This window comes from Macaca fascicularis, chromosome 15 (assembly GCF_037993035.2).
Source record: "Macaca fascicularis isolate 582-1 chromosome 15, T2T-MFA8v1.1".
NCBI classification, from domain to species: Eukaryota; Metazoa; Chordata; class Mammalia; order Primates; family Cercopithecidae; genus Macaca; species Macaca fascicularis.
In genome coordinates this window covers 79,085,781-79,104,317 of record NC_088389.1, presented here as the reverse complement: position 1 = coordinate 79,104,317, position 18,537 = coordinate 79,085,781, and the positions used below count along the sequence as shown (strand labels likewise).

General features: G+C 38.9%; 1 protein-coding gene across 3 annotated transcripts in view; it reads right to left on the bottom strand.

The window, feature by feature from the left end:
* The window catches only part of SLC24A2 (solute carrier family 24 member 2), a 271,203-nt gene extending 257,571 nt beyond the window's left edge, over positions 1 to 13,632 (bottom strand). For 2 of the 3 annotated variants that reach the window (XM_015437107.4, XM_015437108.4), the window contains exons 1-2: positions 13,470 to 13,632; positions 10,535 to 11,617 (exon numbers count right to left, since the gene is read on the bottom strand). In XM_015437107.4, coding sequence (XP_015292593.1) covers positions 10,535 to 11,464 — 930 coding nt within the window. In that variant the 5' untranslated portion in view covers positions 11,465 to 11,617; positions 13,470 to 13,632. Of the gene's footprint in view, positions 1 to 10,534; positions 11,618 to 13,116 lie in introns of all 3 variants that reach the window. The other variant, XM_074017385.1, reaches the window with a different exon arrangement.
* Positions 13,633 to 18,537: the final 4,905 nt, after the last annotated feature.

The window sequence follows — 18,537 nt, the reverse complement described above, 5'->3', positions numbered from 1 at the left end:
TGACTGCACCCTTTAAAACTGTGAACGTGACATTAAATATGGCCTGGTGCCCAGATCCTTTCCAAAACCACCAGTTTTAACCCATACAAGAACAATGTCTGCATCATTTGGTTTACAAATCCAATCCTTCATAAAAACGAAACCCACCTAATCTCAGTGCAGCTTCTTGTCTAGATTCTGCTTTTCTCTGATTTCATAACCTCTCTGCTTCACCCACACTTCTTTTCCACCTGATGACAAGCTCACTGGGAATCAAGAATGACTGGAGGCTCAGCAAGCATATCACGCTGTGATCTATGCCTTTTTTACTCTGCAATCGTTCTATCTCAGAGCCAGAGAGCAATATACGGTTTGCTGGGTGTTGGCCTCAGGATTCTGCAGAAATCTGCAATCGTCAGAGTTAGCCAAATGGACATAGATGGTGTGTGTGCTTGCGGAGGAAGTAATGATGACGTGTGGATCTAGGTCTAAATGGCTGAAAGAGTACCAGTCATGAAGATTAGCATGGATTTACATGTATTTAATGGTCCTTTTAGATCAATGGCTCTGAAATGCTAAATTAATTATTAAAAGGAAAAGTTGAGGGTAAGAAGCAAGGCCACCACCAGGCCAAAAGATACCTTTGTGGAATTAAGAAAAGGCACCCCTTCCTCTAGGCAGCCACAGTCCCACACCAGTGCATTCCACTCATTCAGTAGAGTGATGTCTGGCTTCCTTCTCCTGTTTGTCACCTTGATCAAACAGATGCCCTTGTAGAGTACACAACTAGTAAAGCTTTGCAGGGCAGCCCTGCTGAAAGAAAGAAGGAAAAAAAACATTCTTAACATAACTAAGGCCACAGCCCTTTGGTGGTCCATGAAATTATTTTGGAAAGTTGAAACCAGTATTTTTAATAGAATGAAAAATTTAAGAAATATAAAAATGCCTTATACTTAGATTTTATCTTTATATGGATATGTAAATATGCACATATGTATGTGTGCATGCATGTGCACATACATATTGAGTTGAGAGGTAAAATATATTTACATGGGTCATGGTCAAAAACATTTGAAAGTCACTGACTTGACAGCTCCCAATGTGAAAAGTGAATCTAGTTTGGAGGCCTGCCTCGTCTGTATTCTTAACTGCCCAGTGTGAAGCTCTAAGGTACAAGAGAACTAGCTTGCACTTTGAAATCAGACAGGCTCAAGTTCAAATGCAGTTTAAATATCACTAAATTTGAACCTTAGGCAATCATTTGTGTTTCCCAATCCTCAGATTCCTGATCTGCAGATGGAGGTGATAATATTTATTTCAGAGTGTTGATGTAGTAAGTACCTGGTATTAAGCACTGCCTACTTTTCAGATCCCTCTCTTCTCTTGACTTTGGAGAGACCTACAGAGAGCAGCAGTCCAGGGACACACATGCAGCTGCCAGGGATAGTTTTCCTCACCAGAAGCCACCAGTGCTGAGGTGGTCTAGTGTCCTACAGTGAACTTTAAATGACTTTCTCCCATGCACGTTGTTCTCCCATCTGTATGGAAAAGCTACCTCCCACAGCATGCTTAAGCTAAAATTATTGCTTGGTCAAGTCAGTTAAATCATTTGAGAGAAACTACTACATGTAAGTCAGTTAAGAAAAAGAGTTGGGTGACATGGGTATGGCTAGACTCTGATCTTCTGTTTAGGGTGAATGTATTAGATTGCTGCTTTGGCCTGGTTAGAATATTCCACATTGTAAATATTACAGCTCCTGAGGATAGAAATGACCAGCCAAAAATCTGTTAGGTCACTGAGGGCGAATCTCCCACATTCCAGATGTTTCAATAGGGTTTCTTGGAGGTAGAGAATCCCCCAAAGTTAAATGGCCGAGGAGCCCATCCCAGTCCCTGAAAACTTCATTTCCCAACTCTTTGGTCATGAGGACTCCTCTTCAGAATAATTCTCCCGTTAAAACGAAAACAAAAACAAAACCTGCAAAAACTTCCTGGCTTCATTTAGGTGTGGAAATGGGGAGAGAAAGGAGAGCTAAAGTTAGTGATTCTCAGCATATATTTGTAAGAGATCTTTGTGTGAGTCATCACAGCTAGCTTTAAAATTGCCACAAAGGACACAGGAAACTGGCAATCTATAAAAGAAAAATGTCATTCTTCATAAACATATGTTTCAAAGCTCAGACTCCCAAATAAAGCAATGCACATTTAAAAAAATTAAAATGCTATGTTTCATCTATGAAACTGGAAAACATTAAAAATTATAATATTCAACACTACCCAGTATATAGCAATGTGGCAGAAACTTTAAAAAGCTAATAAGCCCTGACCCAGAAATTCTGCTTCTATGAAATCAGAAATTCATGTGTAAAGCTATTTGTTGTAGTATTTTTTATAATAGTGAAATATTACAACAAATGGCAACATAAAAGGCTTTCTGTATTATGATAATACTAAACAGTAAATAGCATTTTAGAAAAACATTTAATGACAGGGAAAAGGCTCCATAATAGACCAAATTCTTAAAAAAATCTTAAAACTGTATATATTCAATATGGTAAATTTAAAATTTTGCATGTCCAATATGTTCCTATTTATTTAAATATATAGGTGTGTATATATATGTCTAGGTACATATACATGTGTATATGTATGTATGAGAAGTTCAGAAGAATGCTATATACAAAAATGTGCATAGTCATCTTTGAATGATGCAATGGAGAGAATATAAACTGTTCAAAATTTTCTTTTTTATATTTTGATGTGTTTTTATATTCTTGTACAATGAATACATTAGTATTTGATAAATATATTAAAAGGCAAACCTAAAATTTAAAATGGCCTCATATAACTTCATGTTAGAATTGCCCCCTCAGATTTGAATGACTAAAACTTGCTGTTTCTAGGATTTATTATTTTGATGAGAAACTTTACTATGATGCTCAGGCTGTATTAAACATTGAAAAAATGCCATCAAAATTCCCTAACAGTGTCACTTGTTGTATGCATTATCTTTTGAGAAATCTATAGTCTGAAGCATATATTTCTGGCAATAGAATAACAAACCCTTCTTAATATAGTACTCCCTAAAATGTGGGAATATTACACTTTAAATATATTTTTTAAATATCTATTTTATTTAGTGAGGAATAAGGGATTCTTAGAACCCAGAACACTGACTGAATACAAGTCTAGAAATGTCTGTGTTGCTTTGCCTTCAAGGTATTTGCCATTCCCTGGCCACCTAAAGACTAGGTTTTTACAAAACCTAAAGTACAAACATGAGGCCTGATAGGGGGAAGAGAGTTCAGAGACCTTCTGTATCTGTAAGCTGAGACTCCTGAAGGGTTGACACTTTGAGTAAGCAAATAAGAAAAAAGAAAAACTACCTCGCAAAGGGAGATGGTAGGATGTGTCTATTTGAGTCTTGGTTTTTAGTGCTGCTGAAAGTTGAACAAGGGGAAGAAAGATGAATCTCCCTTAAGAATTTTTAAGCACAGGCTCACTCATATGGGTTTGCAGTCTGAATTCACACTACCTGGGTAGCAAAAAAAAAAAAAAAAAAAAAAAAAAAAAAAAAAAAAAAAGTCAAACATGTAGCTTAGAATGGCTCCAGTTGGTAGTACTCCCAGACCTTCGACAGGACAGCAATCCTCTCTGGAGGAATGCACTTAAAACCCAGGCCTCAGTGGAATCCCACAGGAAAAGTTCCAAGAAACATGTGCTCAAAGTTTAAAAAACTTTCATAGTTAAGAATCAATAAAACAACAAAACTAGACCCACAAGGATATTGCCACAAAATTTATCAACAATGAAATATAAAATAAATATACTTAACATGTTTAGAGGAATTAAAGAGGCATTAAAAGTATGATGAAATTAGAAACAATGAAAAGCAACCTAACAGATTTGAAAGAGAGCCACATAAGACTTGTAGAAATGAATAACTAAAATTAGAAACTCAACAGATGAGCTTTAGAGCAGATTAGACAAAATTAAAGAGAAAATGAGAAGCTAGAAGATAGATATGAAGAAATGACAAGAATGAGGATCACAGACAGAAAACCATGAACAGTGAAAAGACATGGAAGATAAGATAGTATAAGATATGTCTAATTGAAATTCTAGAAGGCAGACTATAGGAAGATTGGGGTAGAGGCAAAATTGCTGGAAAGCACTAATCCTCAAAATCAAGAAACCTAGTGAGTCACAAATAGGGGATACCTAAATGAGAAAATCACACGTGACATATCTTAAGGAAAATGCCAAATACTCAAAGCAAAAACCTTAAAAGTAGTCAATGAAAAAAGAGAAATTTCTTATAAAGGAGCAATGTTTACATGGATGGTAGTCTTTCAATGGCAAAATGGAATTGAGGGACAGTGGAATATTATTATCAAAGTGGGATGAGAAAATAATTTTCTACTCACTACTTTTGTCCTATATTTCAAGAACAAAAGTGAAATACAACTCTAAGTAGATAAAAATCAGGTGCATTTACTATTAACAGATTAAGAAACATTATGAATGTACATAAGGAGTAGAGGAAAAACCTGTAGATAAAAGGTTTGACATACAAGAAGGAATGAGGAGGGGAAAAACCAGTACATATGTGGATAAATCTAAAAACAGTGACGGTAAAATGACAATGTCTAATTTATGAGGCTTAAAAAATTAAACCTCAATAAAGCTGTTTACAAAACATCAAGGTAGGCAGGCGCGGTGGCTCACGCCTGTAATCTGAGCACTTCGGGATGCCGAGGTGGGCGGATCACAAGGTCAGGAGATGCAGACCATCCTGGCTAACATGGTGAAACCCCGTCTCTACTAAAATATACAGAAAAATTAGCTGGGCATGGTGGCGGGCGCCTGTAGTCCCAGCTACTCGGGAGGCTGGGGCAGGAGAATGGCGCGAACCCGGGAGGCGGAGCTTGCAGTGATCCGAGATGGCACCACTGCACTCCAGCCTGGGCGACAGAGTGAGACTCCGTCTCAAAAAACAAACAAACAAACAAACAAACAAACAAAAACACATCAAAATAGAACTTAAATTCTGGACTTCAAATTATATACAATGGGTGAAGTGGTGACTGAGTAATTTTCTAAGGTACTTAGGTTGTTTAGCTGGAGCATAAACATCTTAATTAACTTTATACTATGTTAAGTTAAATACACAGGTTAAAATTTCTTTCTTTCTTTTTCTTTCTTTTTTTTTTTTTTTTTTGGTTGAGATGGAGTCTCACTTTGTCGCCCAGGCTGGAGTGCAGTGGCACGATCTTGGCTCACTGCAACCTCTGAAGCCTGGGTTCAAGCAATTCTTCTGCCTCAGCCTCCTGAGTAGCTGGGATTACAGGTGCCTGCCACTGCGTCCAGCTAATTTTTGTATTTTTAGTAGAGACGGGGGTTTCACCATCTTGGCCACACTGGTTTTGAACTCCTGACCTTGTGATCCACCTGCCTCGGCCTCCCAAAGTGCTGGGCTTATAGGCGTGAGCCACCGTGCCCGGGCACACAGGTTAAAATTTCTAAGGCAAGCATCAAGATAATAGAAATAGAGTGTATACATTCCAAACTATTAAAGGGAAAAACAGATTTAGAAAAAAATTCAAAAAAAGGCAAGAAAAAATTCTAAAAGAAACAGAAAGGCCAAAACAAATAGAAAGTAAACAATAACATGATGAAACAGAATCCAAATGTTACAGTAATCACAGTCAATATAAACAAACTAAACTTTCCAGTTAAAAGATAATGCTTGTGAAACTGAATTAAATAAAGTGCATGTATATTCTGGTTACTAGAGACTTATCTAAAACAAAAGAAGGTTGAAAATAAAAGAATGGAAAAACTAAACCTGTCAAATCCACACTGTGGATGTACTTGTGTCCCCAGTAGCCATACAGCAGCTTAACATTCGATCCCACTCTTTGCTAAAGTTAAGATACAAATTATCTACTTCTACCAAAAAAGAGGGGAGGGGGACAAACGAAAAGAAGGGAAGAGGAGAGGAAAAGAAGGACAAAGAGAGGAATAGAAAGGGAAGGTGGAAGGGAGACATATGGGGACTCCAGTTCTCTAGGCTTCACAAAGTTTAGGTCATCTGTTGCCAGGGGAAACCAGAATAGCAAGGGAAATAGCCAAGGGCAATTTGAACTGTGTGTATCAAAATCCACTGGGCCCTTTGGGGTCTCTCAAAATGCCTTGTTCGCTCCCTGAATCACAAGCAGTAACTGATGGGTTTACTTTTAGGATAAGTAGAGGGAAACAAAATAAGGAAAATATCACCAAGCTATATCCCTAGATAAACACACTACTTTCACAGTCAGTTAAGAATTTTAATGCCTAAACTTTTTTAAAGAAAGACAGAGAATTAGTTTCCAAATCTATCAAGTAATACATCTTTTTATTTAATATAAGGACCATCTTACCTACTTTGAAGCTTGTATATTAATTTTACTAATTAATAAATTCTGTGTCTTAAGCAAAGTTGGGGCAACACATGTATACTTATACAATTATTTATGGTTTAGTACTTTACAAGAAATACTTCATTTTATGAAGAATATTTATAATTTTGTTTTAATCCTGAGTTTCCAAAGACCATTAATCACAGTTTGAATTGCTAAAATCATTTACAGCTTTTCAGAAACACACAAACTGAATAAAGCAAAGCACACCTAAATTACTAAGTAGTCCGGCCCTCCAACTATCCAGCTTTAAAGCATCTTTATTTAGATCGTGCCCTTCATTAGAACCAGGCCAACTTGCTGTCAGATTACAGTGCCAAGTCTAAGACGAAGTTAAATACCATGGACAGCTGCTTTCTAGGCCAATGACAGCCTAGCACCATAACAGATCAACAGCCCCCAGCAGCCAGGCCAGGAGCACAGCAAAATGAGCCGAATGACCTGAAACTTAACTGCTTCACATCCTGCAGAATTCAAACTTATTCCTAACCAACTATAGAGACGTTTTAAGAAGAGAGCCCCAAGCATCTATAAACAAAAATACCCCGAAAGCAAAAGTCTCTGCTCAGCACAGATATTGCTAAGTCCCAACCAATGAGCTACTCACTTTAAGTAAAATTCTAAATAATAAAATTCCAGGACAAAATAAAGACATTTTGAAGTTTCCTTGGAGTTAATGTTTGGCCCATTTATATTCACTGTATGTGAACTAGAGCTTATGAATATTATAATACAGCAAATATTATATAACCCTAAGGGGTAAAACGGCCTGCTTAACTCGAGGATTCACTGGAGCAAATTCAATCTTCAAAGAATGTTTTATAACTCTTGAATCTAAAATAATTTATTCCAATTCATTTTTCATTTAAGAATGAAACATAAAAGGAAGGCATTAACATTTATTGAAAACAACCCACATTTTCCAAGGATCACGCTAGATGCTTAACATTCATTTCTTCATTTAATAATTTTACCAATCTTATGAAGTAGGTATCATTATTCTCATTTTCCAGTTAGGAAACTGAGGCTCAGAGAGTTAAAATGAATTCTCTGAAATCACTGGGCTTATTACACAACCAGGCTAAAAACTCTTTCCTTTTTGAGTAAAAGCCCCAGGGTCTCGTCACTGCATCATGACAGTATACAACTTTTCAAAAAGGGTAGTAGCATCACTAAAAGAAATAACAATAATAAAAATAAGAACCACACACAAGGTAGAGAAATTAAATGAGATGAGAAACTGTTGCTTTAACTATGAAAAAAAAATGCCAGTTCACATTTTTCCATGCTTCACAGTTACCCTATGATGTACATCATCAACAATGGAACCAAATTAAAATTTTCTATTTGTCTATGAAGCAAGTAGTTTCAAAGATATTCACTGCCTAGAGCCCAGCAGAGTTGACTTTTTAGCAAGAACCATTTGATGATTTGTATAAGAATATCTAAAACGTGTTTCCTCTACCTTCCCAAACTCCCATGCCCCATAATTTTGCAAATAGGACAATGAAGTGGCTTTGCATGAAAACATGCTGAGTATTTTGCTTCCTAAATTCTTGTACAGCACATTTCTCTCTATGAAACTCCATCGAAGGCCGCATTTGACTTAAAGTCTTTTTTTCCTAAATGTTTTGGTGATGTCAGAAGCATTAATTTCTGTAAGAAAGGTAAGCTACACAGTCAGAATTCAACTCTGCAGCCCAGGGGACTAGATGACCACACTCAAGGATTCATCCCAAAAGATTTTAATTACATTAAAATCACATTCGGAGATGACACCTTATGTTCATTGCTTGGGGAGCAAACCTCCCTGAGTTTCTGAAATCAGGCATATGATAAAGGCTGTAATTACTGAAAAAAATTCCAGTAATAATTCAAAAGTGAAATTGGCAAGGTGAAATTTCCTAAAGGAAATCACACATCCTTATGCACGTTCCACTTAAAAACGTGTGACTGCGCTCTGGCATTTTTTTGAGAAGTACAAATTAAGACATAGCTTCGTTTAGAAAAAAATCTCTACTTCCATTAGTTATCGAATGTCAAAAGAAACATTAATGACTAAATGGAATCAGTTAAAGCTATTTGGTGCTAAATGGAAAACAATACAATGAACACATTTTGGGGAGAATCAGAAACATAAATAGTTATGAATATAACCTGCTTCTTTTTAAATTAAGTAAATGTAGAAATTCCAAATTTTAGAACACACAATATTAAGTATAGCACAAAATTATGGATATAAATAACAAGTGTTAAGGGATGACAACCTGAATTTCTCACTTTAAAATAATCATAAAAACGATACAATAGTCACCTAATTGAGTAGGTAAAGATCCTTCCAGGGCTACTTTAATGAATGGTTTATAATTGACTAAATATAGTTTATAAACCTGTATTGGGAAAGCTATTTCTAAAATGCATGAAACCATCTCCCACCCCATAAAATCAGAATACAAAATATTCCCGCAATCCTACATACACCATTGTATTGCTCTGCAGGTTCATTTTTCATAAATGTTGCCAATATAATGTTCAGCCAAGTCTCTGTCTAAGTTAATGAAGTTCCACTAGGGTGTAAGAAAACAAGAAAGTACTGAGTTCTCAAACAGACTTTTTGCCATTGATCTGCCCAAGAAATGTATAAGACATTGAATCATTTCCTTATCTCTAAAAAATATGCATTTCCTTGACAATCGTTCAGTACTTTAATTGGAATAAACTGAAGATTATCAATGTAAACCACCCAAACAGACTTGAGGAGAGCACTTGAGGGATCATCTTTTCGGCTGCTAAGTTAGAGTAGGGGAGAACTTCCAATGATGGTCCTATCTTATGCCCTGAAGGAGATGTACTCAGTTGTCACATCTGAATGCTTGTTTGCCACATATTTTGCTAAATGATTTTTCGGTTTTACTATAGTTTCTAACAAACAAGCATATGAGAGAAATGTTAGAAAAAAATGTAGTACAAGTAGAAATATTACTAGTCTTTTTTCCTGCACTTTGCTTCCATTTCATGGCTGCAATGAAAATGATGGTCATCAAAATTGGCTATAAAAGAATTATGTAAATTTAACTAAATTAATATCATTTTTCTTTTTGGACAAAATCTCTCACCCCCTGCTGAAACATCTGTTTTTTGCATACATGAGAATTTTCGCAGATGCTGGCACGAAAAGTCTATGTATGTATTTTGACTTTCTGTTTAAAATCACATTCAGAGATGACATTCCACTGCTGGGATATAAATCAGAACTGAAATTACAATACCACACACGATTTTATTGATGCCACTTGTCCACTACTTAAAAAATTTACGTGTTTGCAGGAATTACTTCTAAGCTCTTTACCAACATGCTTTCCACCCACCTAAGTGGTAGGATGGCCACTATTGTTATTAAAACTCCCTCAAATTCTACTCTAAAACTAGTGAAGTCATGTTTATCATGGTGTGCAAAATGGGTCATTGTGATGCAGAGGCAGATGGTGGGGCTGGCCAATGACTCTCTTAACAATGGATACTGATCAGTTCCTGGTCAAGTGATCTAAGGCATGATTGTGTCAATCAAGAAAAACAGCCATGACAACAATAATGACAAGCCCTGCTGGGCTAGGCTGCTGACTGGAAGGTACAGCTATGGTGACACAAACTTTCTTCCTCAGACGTCTCTAAAGAGATGGTTCTTTCTTGGTTTTTGTCATGTGTTCATTAAAAAAGAAAAGGCCTTGCAACTTTCTAGGCACATACGCGTTTTTCTGTGAAAATTAAATTGTTCACAAAATCATTATGCCCACTTTCAGAAAATAAGAGACAAATAACTGCTGAATCGGCTCTGGGAGGCTTATGTAACCTATATTTACAAGTGTTTTACTCTGAAGCAAGTAGCTGGGCAACTTAGTAAACATCTGCAAGAATATCCTAAAATTATTTTTTCCACTGCTATGTTAGTCTAGCTATCACAGAACTGCAGAATCAATCTGCTATCCATAAGAACCCCAAACACCATCACATCAAAAAAGTTGCAGATATCAAAAACATAATAATTCAGAACTGTAGTCAAGAAAAGCATTAAATAAAAAACCACCACCACCAACCTTTGCTTGGGCTTCTGGTGCTGTCACCTTGACGACCTTATTGCGGTTTATCATTTGCTTCACCCATTTTTCTACTTGGACGTTGAATTTCATGAAAACCACATAGCAAAAATAAGCTGTTAAGAGAAGCAAGCTTTCCCACCACATGATGACATTATCCAGGAAAAATATGATCAGCATGATCAAGTCAACAATGTAGAAAGACACATCTCGAAAGAGCGGCCACCATGTCAGGTTTAAGATTTCTCTGGAAAACAGAGCACACATGCCAATAACAAAGAGGATGTTGAATACTGCTGAACCTACAATTGTGCCTATGCCAACGTTGCTGTGAGCGATAAATACCCCTATGAGAGATGTGAAAAGTTCTGGGGCTGACCCCCCTGCAGCCATAAAGGTGGCTCCAGCCACATCATCAGAGATGCCCAGTTTTTCAGTGATGACAGTCAAAGAAGGAACAAAGAACTCATCACAGACAATGGCTAAGGCTATGAACATGTAGATCATTCCAATGACATGCAGAATGATTGCACCTTTTCTTCTCTCCTCAAGGGAAAAGATGTCTTTCGGGTAGTCTCCTTGGGCATGATCTGTACTATTCTCAGACTCACCTTCCTTAGGAATAGGTGGCTGTGGAGTATAATCCTGAATCTTGTCATTTAAATCTAAGAGAGTTCTCTGACGGTAACCCTGTGCTACCCTAGGGCCACTTACAACACTGGCCTCTCCTGTGCTTTGTGTGTCTGTCTCAGAAAAGGCACTGATTGAAAATGAGACAGTGCTAATGGCTACCAGACCCATGAAAAGGCCTAAGATTCGAATTAACTTCAGTTTTTTCTTGACATGATAATGTCTTCTGCAGCCAGACAGTGACTCATCCAAACACCATTTCTCTAGGAAAGTGATGGTGGTGCTTTGGTGCAGATCCATCCTGGGTCTTCTGGTGGATATGGTGATCTTCCAACTTTAGACTCAACCAGATGGTTCTTTCATACTTTTCCTTACTTTATAGTTAACGATGCTTGTGGGGCACTTTCACAATCAGGGATTCTTATGCTTCACAGGCAACTTTCAGCATTTATGCTTAAATAAAAATAAAAAAGAGAATAAGTACATCATAAAATCATGTCTTTTTAATAAAAAGATATTTGCAGATATGATTAAGTCCTGTCCTGCAGCTGTGTGATCTTGGATAAGTTACTTTACTTCTGTGCCTCAGTTTCTTCATTTGAAATGGGGACAGTTACAGTACCTATCACCCAGGATTGTTTTTAAGATGAGTAAAAACATATGTAGCACTTAGTATAGGATGTGGCACTTATGAAGATGTATGTATAAACCCAAATAAATATTTTGGTAAATCCAATGATAGGTGTAGAGAATGCAGATGTAAGAATAAAAATTTTATAGGTGAAAAATCTATCAGATTATCTCATCTTAAATCATGTAACAACCTTCCAGTGCTATAAGTAGGTCCCACTTCTTTCAGAACTGTCTAGGTACTTGGCAACTAACAATTTTTCATTGTTTTCTTTTGGTCCAATTATATAATTCTTAATTGTAGGCAAATTTTTCTGATTTAAGCTATCATTTGGAAAGTGTTTCCTTAATTTAGTTTTATTTTTTCTGCACACACAGTGATATCAGATCTTATTTTTCATAAAAAGCCTCTCCTTTATCAGATGTGGGAAAGTAGTCCTTTACAAATTTAAGTTTACAAAAAAATATTCTGGTGATATGCACAAGCTGTCTTCCCTAAACTAGACATTGTTTTCAGCTAAAGCTTTTTTTAAAAAACAGCCTTTAGTCATATTTAAAATAGGCAGCGTAGTAAGTCAAACAACTCCCAATGCAGTGAAATAACAAGGTTATTTCGAGAGACCACATGTGTATTTCATAAACAATACGCAAGTTGTAACAATACCTCTGTCCACAAAATCTGCCCAAAATAGCCCCAGCACTGACTTTAATAGGTTAGATATCCAAAGCAGAGTTTTCATTCTCTATCCCATGGAGGAGATGGGTAAAATAGCCAGACATGACAGCTGATATTCTGAAGAGTCCTCTTTTTAGTTTTCTTTAAAAAGACTATTCTTTTCCATATCAACGATTTCATTTTGGAGGCAGTCGCTGAGATAATCTCAGGTGTAAAATAAGCTAATTAAACACACGCTACTTAAATACTGAGATTAGCTGGAGCTCAGGTTTTCAGGGCAAAGCAAGAGCACAAATCAACCCAGCTGAGTTGCTGCTACTCCTGAGATAACCCGAACCCATCACGGAGATTCCCAGCTGGCTGCGAACGTCAACGCTTAGCAGGAACGATTAAGCGATTCACAGCACTCGGGGGATTGTCTAAATGCCCGGCCCGGGCGACCATCAAGGGACAGATTCAACTCCCCGGGCGCAAAGTCATCTCCAGCCGGATCCTCGCTTCCCCTGCAAACCCACCGCTCATCTCCCCGAGAGCTGCCTCCGTAGGAGAAGTTCGCCCCCAGCCGCGCCCCAACTTTGCCTTGCGTGGTCCCAAACTTTCCCTGGTGGATTAATAGGAAAATAAATCTAAAGGACAGACGCCCCACCTGTGAGCTTAGAGCTGGGTTGCATTTGGTGAGGCGGTTGGCCCGCATCCCCCTGAGTCGTTTGTAGGTGACTGGGGAAGGGAAGCGCCCCTCTACGCGTCTCCCCCGACGGCAGGCCTTTCCCCGCGCTCCCCATCCCAAGCCAAAAGCAAGGGTAGGAGAGGCGGGGGCTCCAAATCCGCGCCCCGGAGCAGAGAGAGTTGGCTAACTCCTAGCGGGGCCTGGGGCGCCCACATCCACGGCAGAGCCACCTGTGAGACTGTAGCGCAGCAACGGGATGCCCGCAACCGGGATCCGGGCACCACGACCACCGCGGCTACAGCGGCAGGCGGGGCGCAGCCGCCCGCACTTACCAGGATAAGATGGGAGGACGCGCACACGGCGGGGCCCCCGAGCGCGGCCCGCCGTTGCAGTCCGCCGCTCTCTCCGGCCCTCCGCCTACCCGCTCTAAGGCCCGGGCTCTGGCTCGCACTGGCCGCCGTTCTCGCCAGCCGGGGCTGGTCTCGGCAGGAGACTGAGCCGCTGTGAGCCCGGCGCTCCGAGTCTGCCGCTGCCCGGCCCCCGCCGGCCCCTCCCTCTGGGCTGTGCGCTGGGAGCGGGGCCGCAGCGCGCTCAGCTCCCGAGTCCTTTGCTCCACGCCTCCTGGGCGCAGAGGCGACGCTGGCAGCAGTCTCTTAGGAGATTTCTCCGCAGTGTGGACGGGGGTCAGGATTTGCAGGCGAGCAAGGGCAGAGAGGAGAAATCGTACAGGTCGGTGACGCGCCTAATTCACAAAGCCTGAAAGTGCTGTCAACTTTGGGGTCATCTTATGCTGGGCACCGCCTCTCCAATTATCTGCAAAAAGTGATAGCAGCCGCGCTTTTCTTTAGGAGGCGATGCGATGTGTAATGGTGGAAAAAGACGTTCAGTGAAAAGGAACGGAGGCCTGCAGGACAGGCTGTTGGAGTTCAGGGTTTCTTGAGTGTTGCATTTGGATGCTTGGGACACTGCAGGGGCTTCAGGCTTGCAGGGTGACCTTTCATTTCATGGATGATGAGAGTGAGACCCAATACCCAGTGTCATTTTGAATCACTGATAGGCTTCGGCTTCTGGCCTCGGGATTTCCAGCCTAGTGCTCCTTCCTGTCCTGTCTGGAAAGCAAGATCCCCTTGACCACAAGAAATAGAATCAGGCTTGTTGGGGCTGAAAGACTAGAATCCGGGCCGAAGAATGGAAGACGATGGTAAGACAAACTGGTAGTGAAGGAACCCCTTTACCCAACCCTGTGCCCACCAGCAAAGCTGCCAAGAGGTACCCACCTCGTGACGCTCTGGAAGCTTTTCGCACATTTTCCCCTCTCCTTACCCTCCAACCTTCTGTTCTCTCCCCCATCCAAGAGGGTTTCCTCATGCCCTCCTTATGATGGGGGTAATGGGTATATCCTGAGAGCTCCTGACCTCTAACTTAGAGTACAGCTCCGTAGTCAGACCTCTCTGCCTACTCATCGATAAGTCAAGGGAAGCCTTGGGAACTTAGAAATCTTTTTCTCCCCCCTCCCTCCCAATCAAAGCCAGGCATTCAAGACTCAACTTTTTTTTTTTTTTCCTTTCTCCTTTCGAGACTGGATCTTGCTATGTTGCCCAGGCTTGTCTTGAATTCCTGGGCTCTAGCCATCCTCCAGCCTCAGACTCCCAAGTGCTTGAAGACTATAGGTGCCTGACTGAATTTTTTATCTTTAACTTTTAATTTAGTAAACTTCAAACACACACAAATGTAAGAAAGTAGTATAATGAATCTCCGTGGGGCCAGCACCAGCTTGAACAATTATGAACTCACGGCCAGTCATATTTCATTTACACCCCTTTTTCTTGTGTCATCATTTTGAAGCAAATCCCAGAGCATCATATCATTTTATCTGTAAATATTTTCAGAAAGTAAGAAAACTATCAACTACCACTAGGGTTGTGTCAAGAAGACTCAGGGGACAATTCAAACAGGCAGTCATTGACCAAAGATGAGCTAATTTGAGCATCCAAAAAAAAAAAAAAAAAAAAAAAAAGATAATCGCAATTGTTTAAAACACATCAAACATGATTATATCTATTAATTGATAATATTTTAAAAACAACTGAACAGATTGATTGCTTGATGGTTGAGAGGGAACCAGTTCATAATTTTCAAGACTATTTTAGGAAAAAGAAAACAATTGTGCCTTTATTTTGCTTTTTCTATACAAATTGGACCTCTGGGTAACCAATTAGGCTTTATTTTTACCCTGCCTTTGTCTATTTTCCTAGTTTAACAATCCTATTCTTCCCTGAGGCAATAGGTGCCTCTGGCTACATGGGGTGTGGAGGGGAATATCATGCACAAAGTTCTGCTTAAAAGAAAATATTTTAACATAATTAAAAAAATTATTTCTACAACCATGTCATACTGTTCCTACCAGGATCTTTTGTTGTTGCTGTTTGTTTTTGTTTTTAAATTTTTATTTCAATAGGTTTTAGGGTTCAAGTAGTTTTGGTTACATGAATAAGTTCTTTAGTGGTAAGTTCTGGTATTTTAGTGCACCCATCACCTGGGCAGTGTACACTATACCCAATATGTAATCTTTTATCTCTCACTTCCTCCCAATCTTTCCCCCGAAGTTCCCAAAGTGTATATCATTCTAGTGCCTTTGTATCCTCATAGTTTAGCTCCTACTTTTAAGTGAGAACATACGATATTTGGTTTTTCATTTCAGAGTTACTTCACTTAGAATAATGGCCATTAATTCCATCCAAGTTGCTGCAAAAGACATTATTTCATTTCTTTTTATGACTGAGTAGTATTCTGTGGTGTATACCATATTTTTTAAATCCACTTCGTTGATAGGTACTTAGGTTGGTTCCTTATCTTTGCAATTGTTAATTGTGCTACTATAAACAAACAGGTGCATGTGTCTTTTTCATATAATGACTTCTTTTCCTTTGGGTAGATACCCAGTAGTGGGATTGCTGGATCAAATGGTAGTTCTACTTTTAGTTCTTTAAAAAAAATCTCCATACTGTTTTCCACAGTGGTTGTACTAGTTTACATTTCCACCAGCAGTGTAAAAGTTTTCCCTTTTCACCACATGCATGCCAATATCTATTGTTTTTTCACTTTTTAATTATGATCATTCTTGCAGGAGTAAAGTGGTATCTTGTGTTTTTAATTTGCCTTTCTCTAATTAGTGATTTTGAGCATTTTTCATGTTTGTTGGCTGTTTGTATATGTTCTTTTGGGAGTTGTCTATTCATGTTCTTTGCTCACTTTATTTGTTTGCTTCTTGATTTGTCCGAGTTTCTTGTAGATGCTGGATATTAGTCCTTTGTCAGATGCACAGATTGTGAAGATTTTCTCCCACTCTGTGGGTTGTCTATTTACTCTTCTGATTATATCTTTTGCTGTGCAGAAGATTTCTAATTAGGTCCCATTTACTTATTTTTGTTTTTATTGCATTTGCTTTTGGGGTCTTAGTCATGAATTCTTTGCCTAAGCTAATGTCTAGAAGAGTTTTTCTTATGTTATCTTCTATAATTTTTACGGTTTCAGGTTCTTCCCCTACAGCCCAGAGATGACCCTGAATCTTGATCTGGTGAGAAGGGGAATGAGATCCAGATGAAGACCTCATGAGTCCACAGAGTGTATTGGTTGGGATTTGCATTTGGTTGCATATAAAAAAAATTCATTCTTGGTGATTAAACCAAACAAGAATTTATTTTTCTCATGGTAAAAAGAAGTCTGAAAGCAGACTGCCCAGGGTTTATAAAACAGCTTCAAGATGCTATCTGGGAACCGAGATCCTTCGATCTGTCTTTCTTAATGTATGGCTTTATCCTCATGGCTACAAAATGGTTTCTTCTTTTGGCATTACATCTGTGTTCCAGGCAGGAAGAAGGGAAAGAGTGAATGGTGAAAGGTAGAAGGCCTCCTTACTAGGCTTTGTCTTTTTATTTAGGAAGGCACACTGTCAATGCTTCACTTACATTTCACTGATCACGACTTGGTCACAAGACATAGCTGCAAGGGAGTGTAAACGGTGTTTCAACTGGGCACATAGTCATCTTTTAGAAAATCAGGGCTCTTTTAGTAAGGGAGAAGGGGGAAATAAATGTTGTGGGAGTGACTAGAATTATTTGACACACAGTTCCAAAGCATCTCAATGAGATCTATATTCGACTGAAGATGTGGCAGTTGACCAAGAACTTGGCAATTAATTGCCACAACAGTTGAGAAGGCTACAACTTCCATCTTGGTAGCAATGGAGAAAAGCAAGGCCTGTCATTTGTCCAAGTCACACTACATGGAAGCAGAGGAATTGAATAACAACTGTAGGTCTCCCAGATCCACAGACCTTATTGCCTCGTCACAAAGACAGGATAGCTTCAGGAGAAAATTTACTACCATCAGATGAGTTGTTAAACAGTAGCACTTGCTAAGAGACTCAAGTAGATTAATCAATGGGTCTCCTTTTAGAAATTATTAAGGAGCTACTTCTTTATATTTGTAGATACTTGTATAAGTATAAACATTAGTTGGCATCATATTTACCCTTCTATTAGCTGTAAGATTGGTTTTAACATATAGTTTATATGAGTCATTAGTATTACTAGTTAAGAACAATGGGCTCTTTTTGTTTTGAAGAGGAGGCTTTCAAAAATCAGTAATGAATTTTAAAAATCACTGGGTCATACTTAAGCTAATAAAGGATTTTTAATATAAAACTGCCAAAGGGGTGCTAGTTAATAGTTTTGCTAAGCACCCATATCATTTTCACATAGCTATCTAGGATGGCATGACTTAAAATGGGGTTAGAAATACCCTCTTACCCTATCTGAAATAACATCCCCAGGAGACCAGTGTATCTACAATTCCACCATTAGAAATTCATTGCTTTGGCTTTATATTTTATAACTTCAGGAATTTTTAAAGAAGCAAGTAGCTCTGGAGTCATAGTAATGATTGGCAATTTTTTATTGTTTTTGACTTGACATTCAGTCTCAAGGGAAAAAAATTCTAGTAAACTGTCATGAGCAGAAGGTAAAAGAGATGGCTGAGGGCCAGGTGTGGTGGCTCACGCCTGTAATCCCAGCACTTTGGGAGGCTGAGGTGGATCACCTGAGGTCAGGAGTTTGCGGCCAACCTGGCCAACATGGTGAAACCCTGTCTCCACTAAAAAAAAAAAAAAAAAAAAAAAAAAAAAAAAAAAAAAGCTGTGTGTGGTGGCAGGTGCCTGTAATCCCAACTACTTGGGAGGTTGAGGTAGGAGAATCATTTGAACCTGGGAGGCGGAGGTTGCAATGAAATGAGACGGCGCCATTGCACTCCAGCCTGGGAAACAAGAACTAAACTCTGTCTCAAAAAATAAAAATAAAAATAAAAAGATAGCTGAGTCAGAAAGTTTTGGGCAACCCAGGG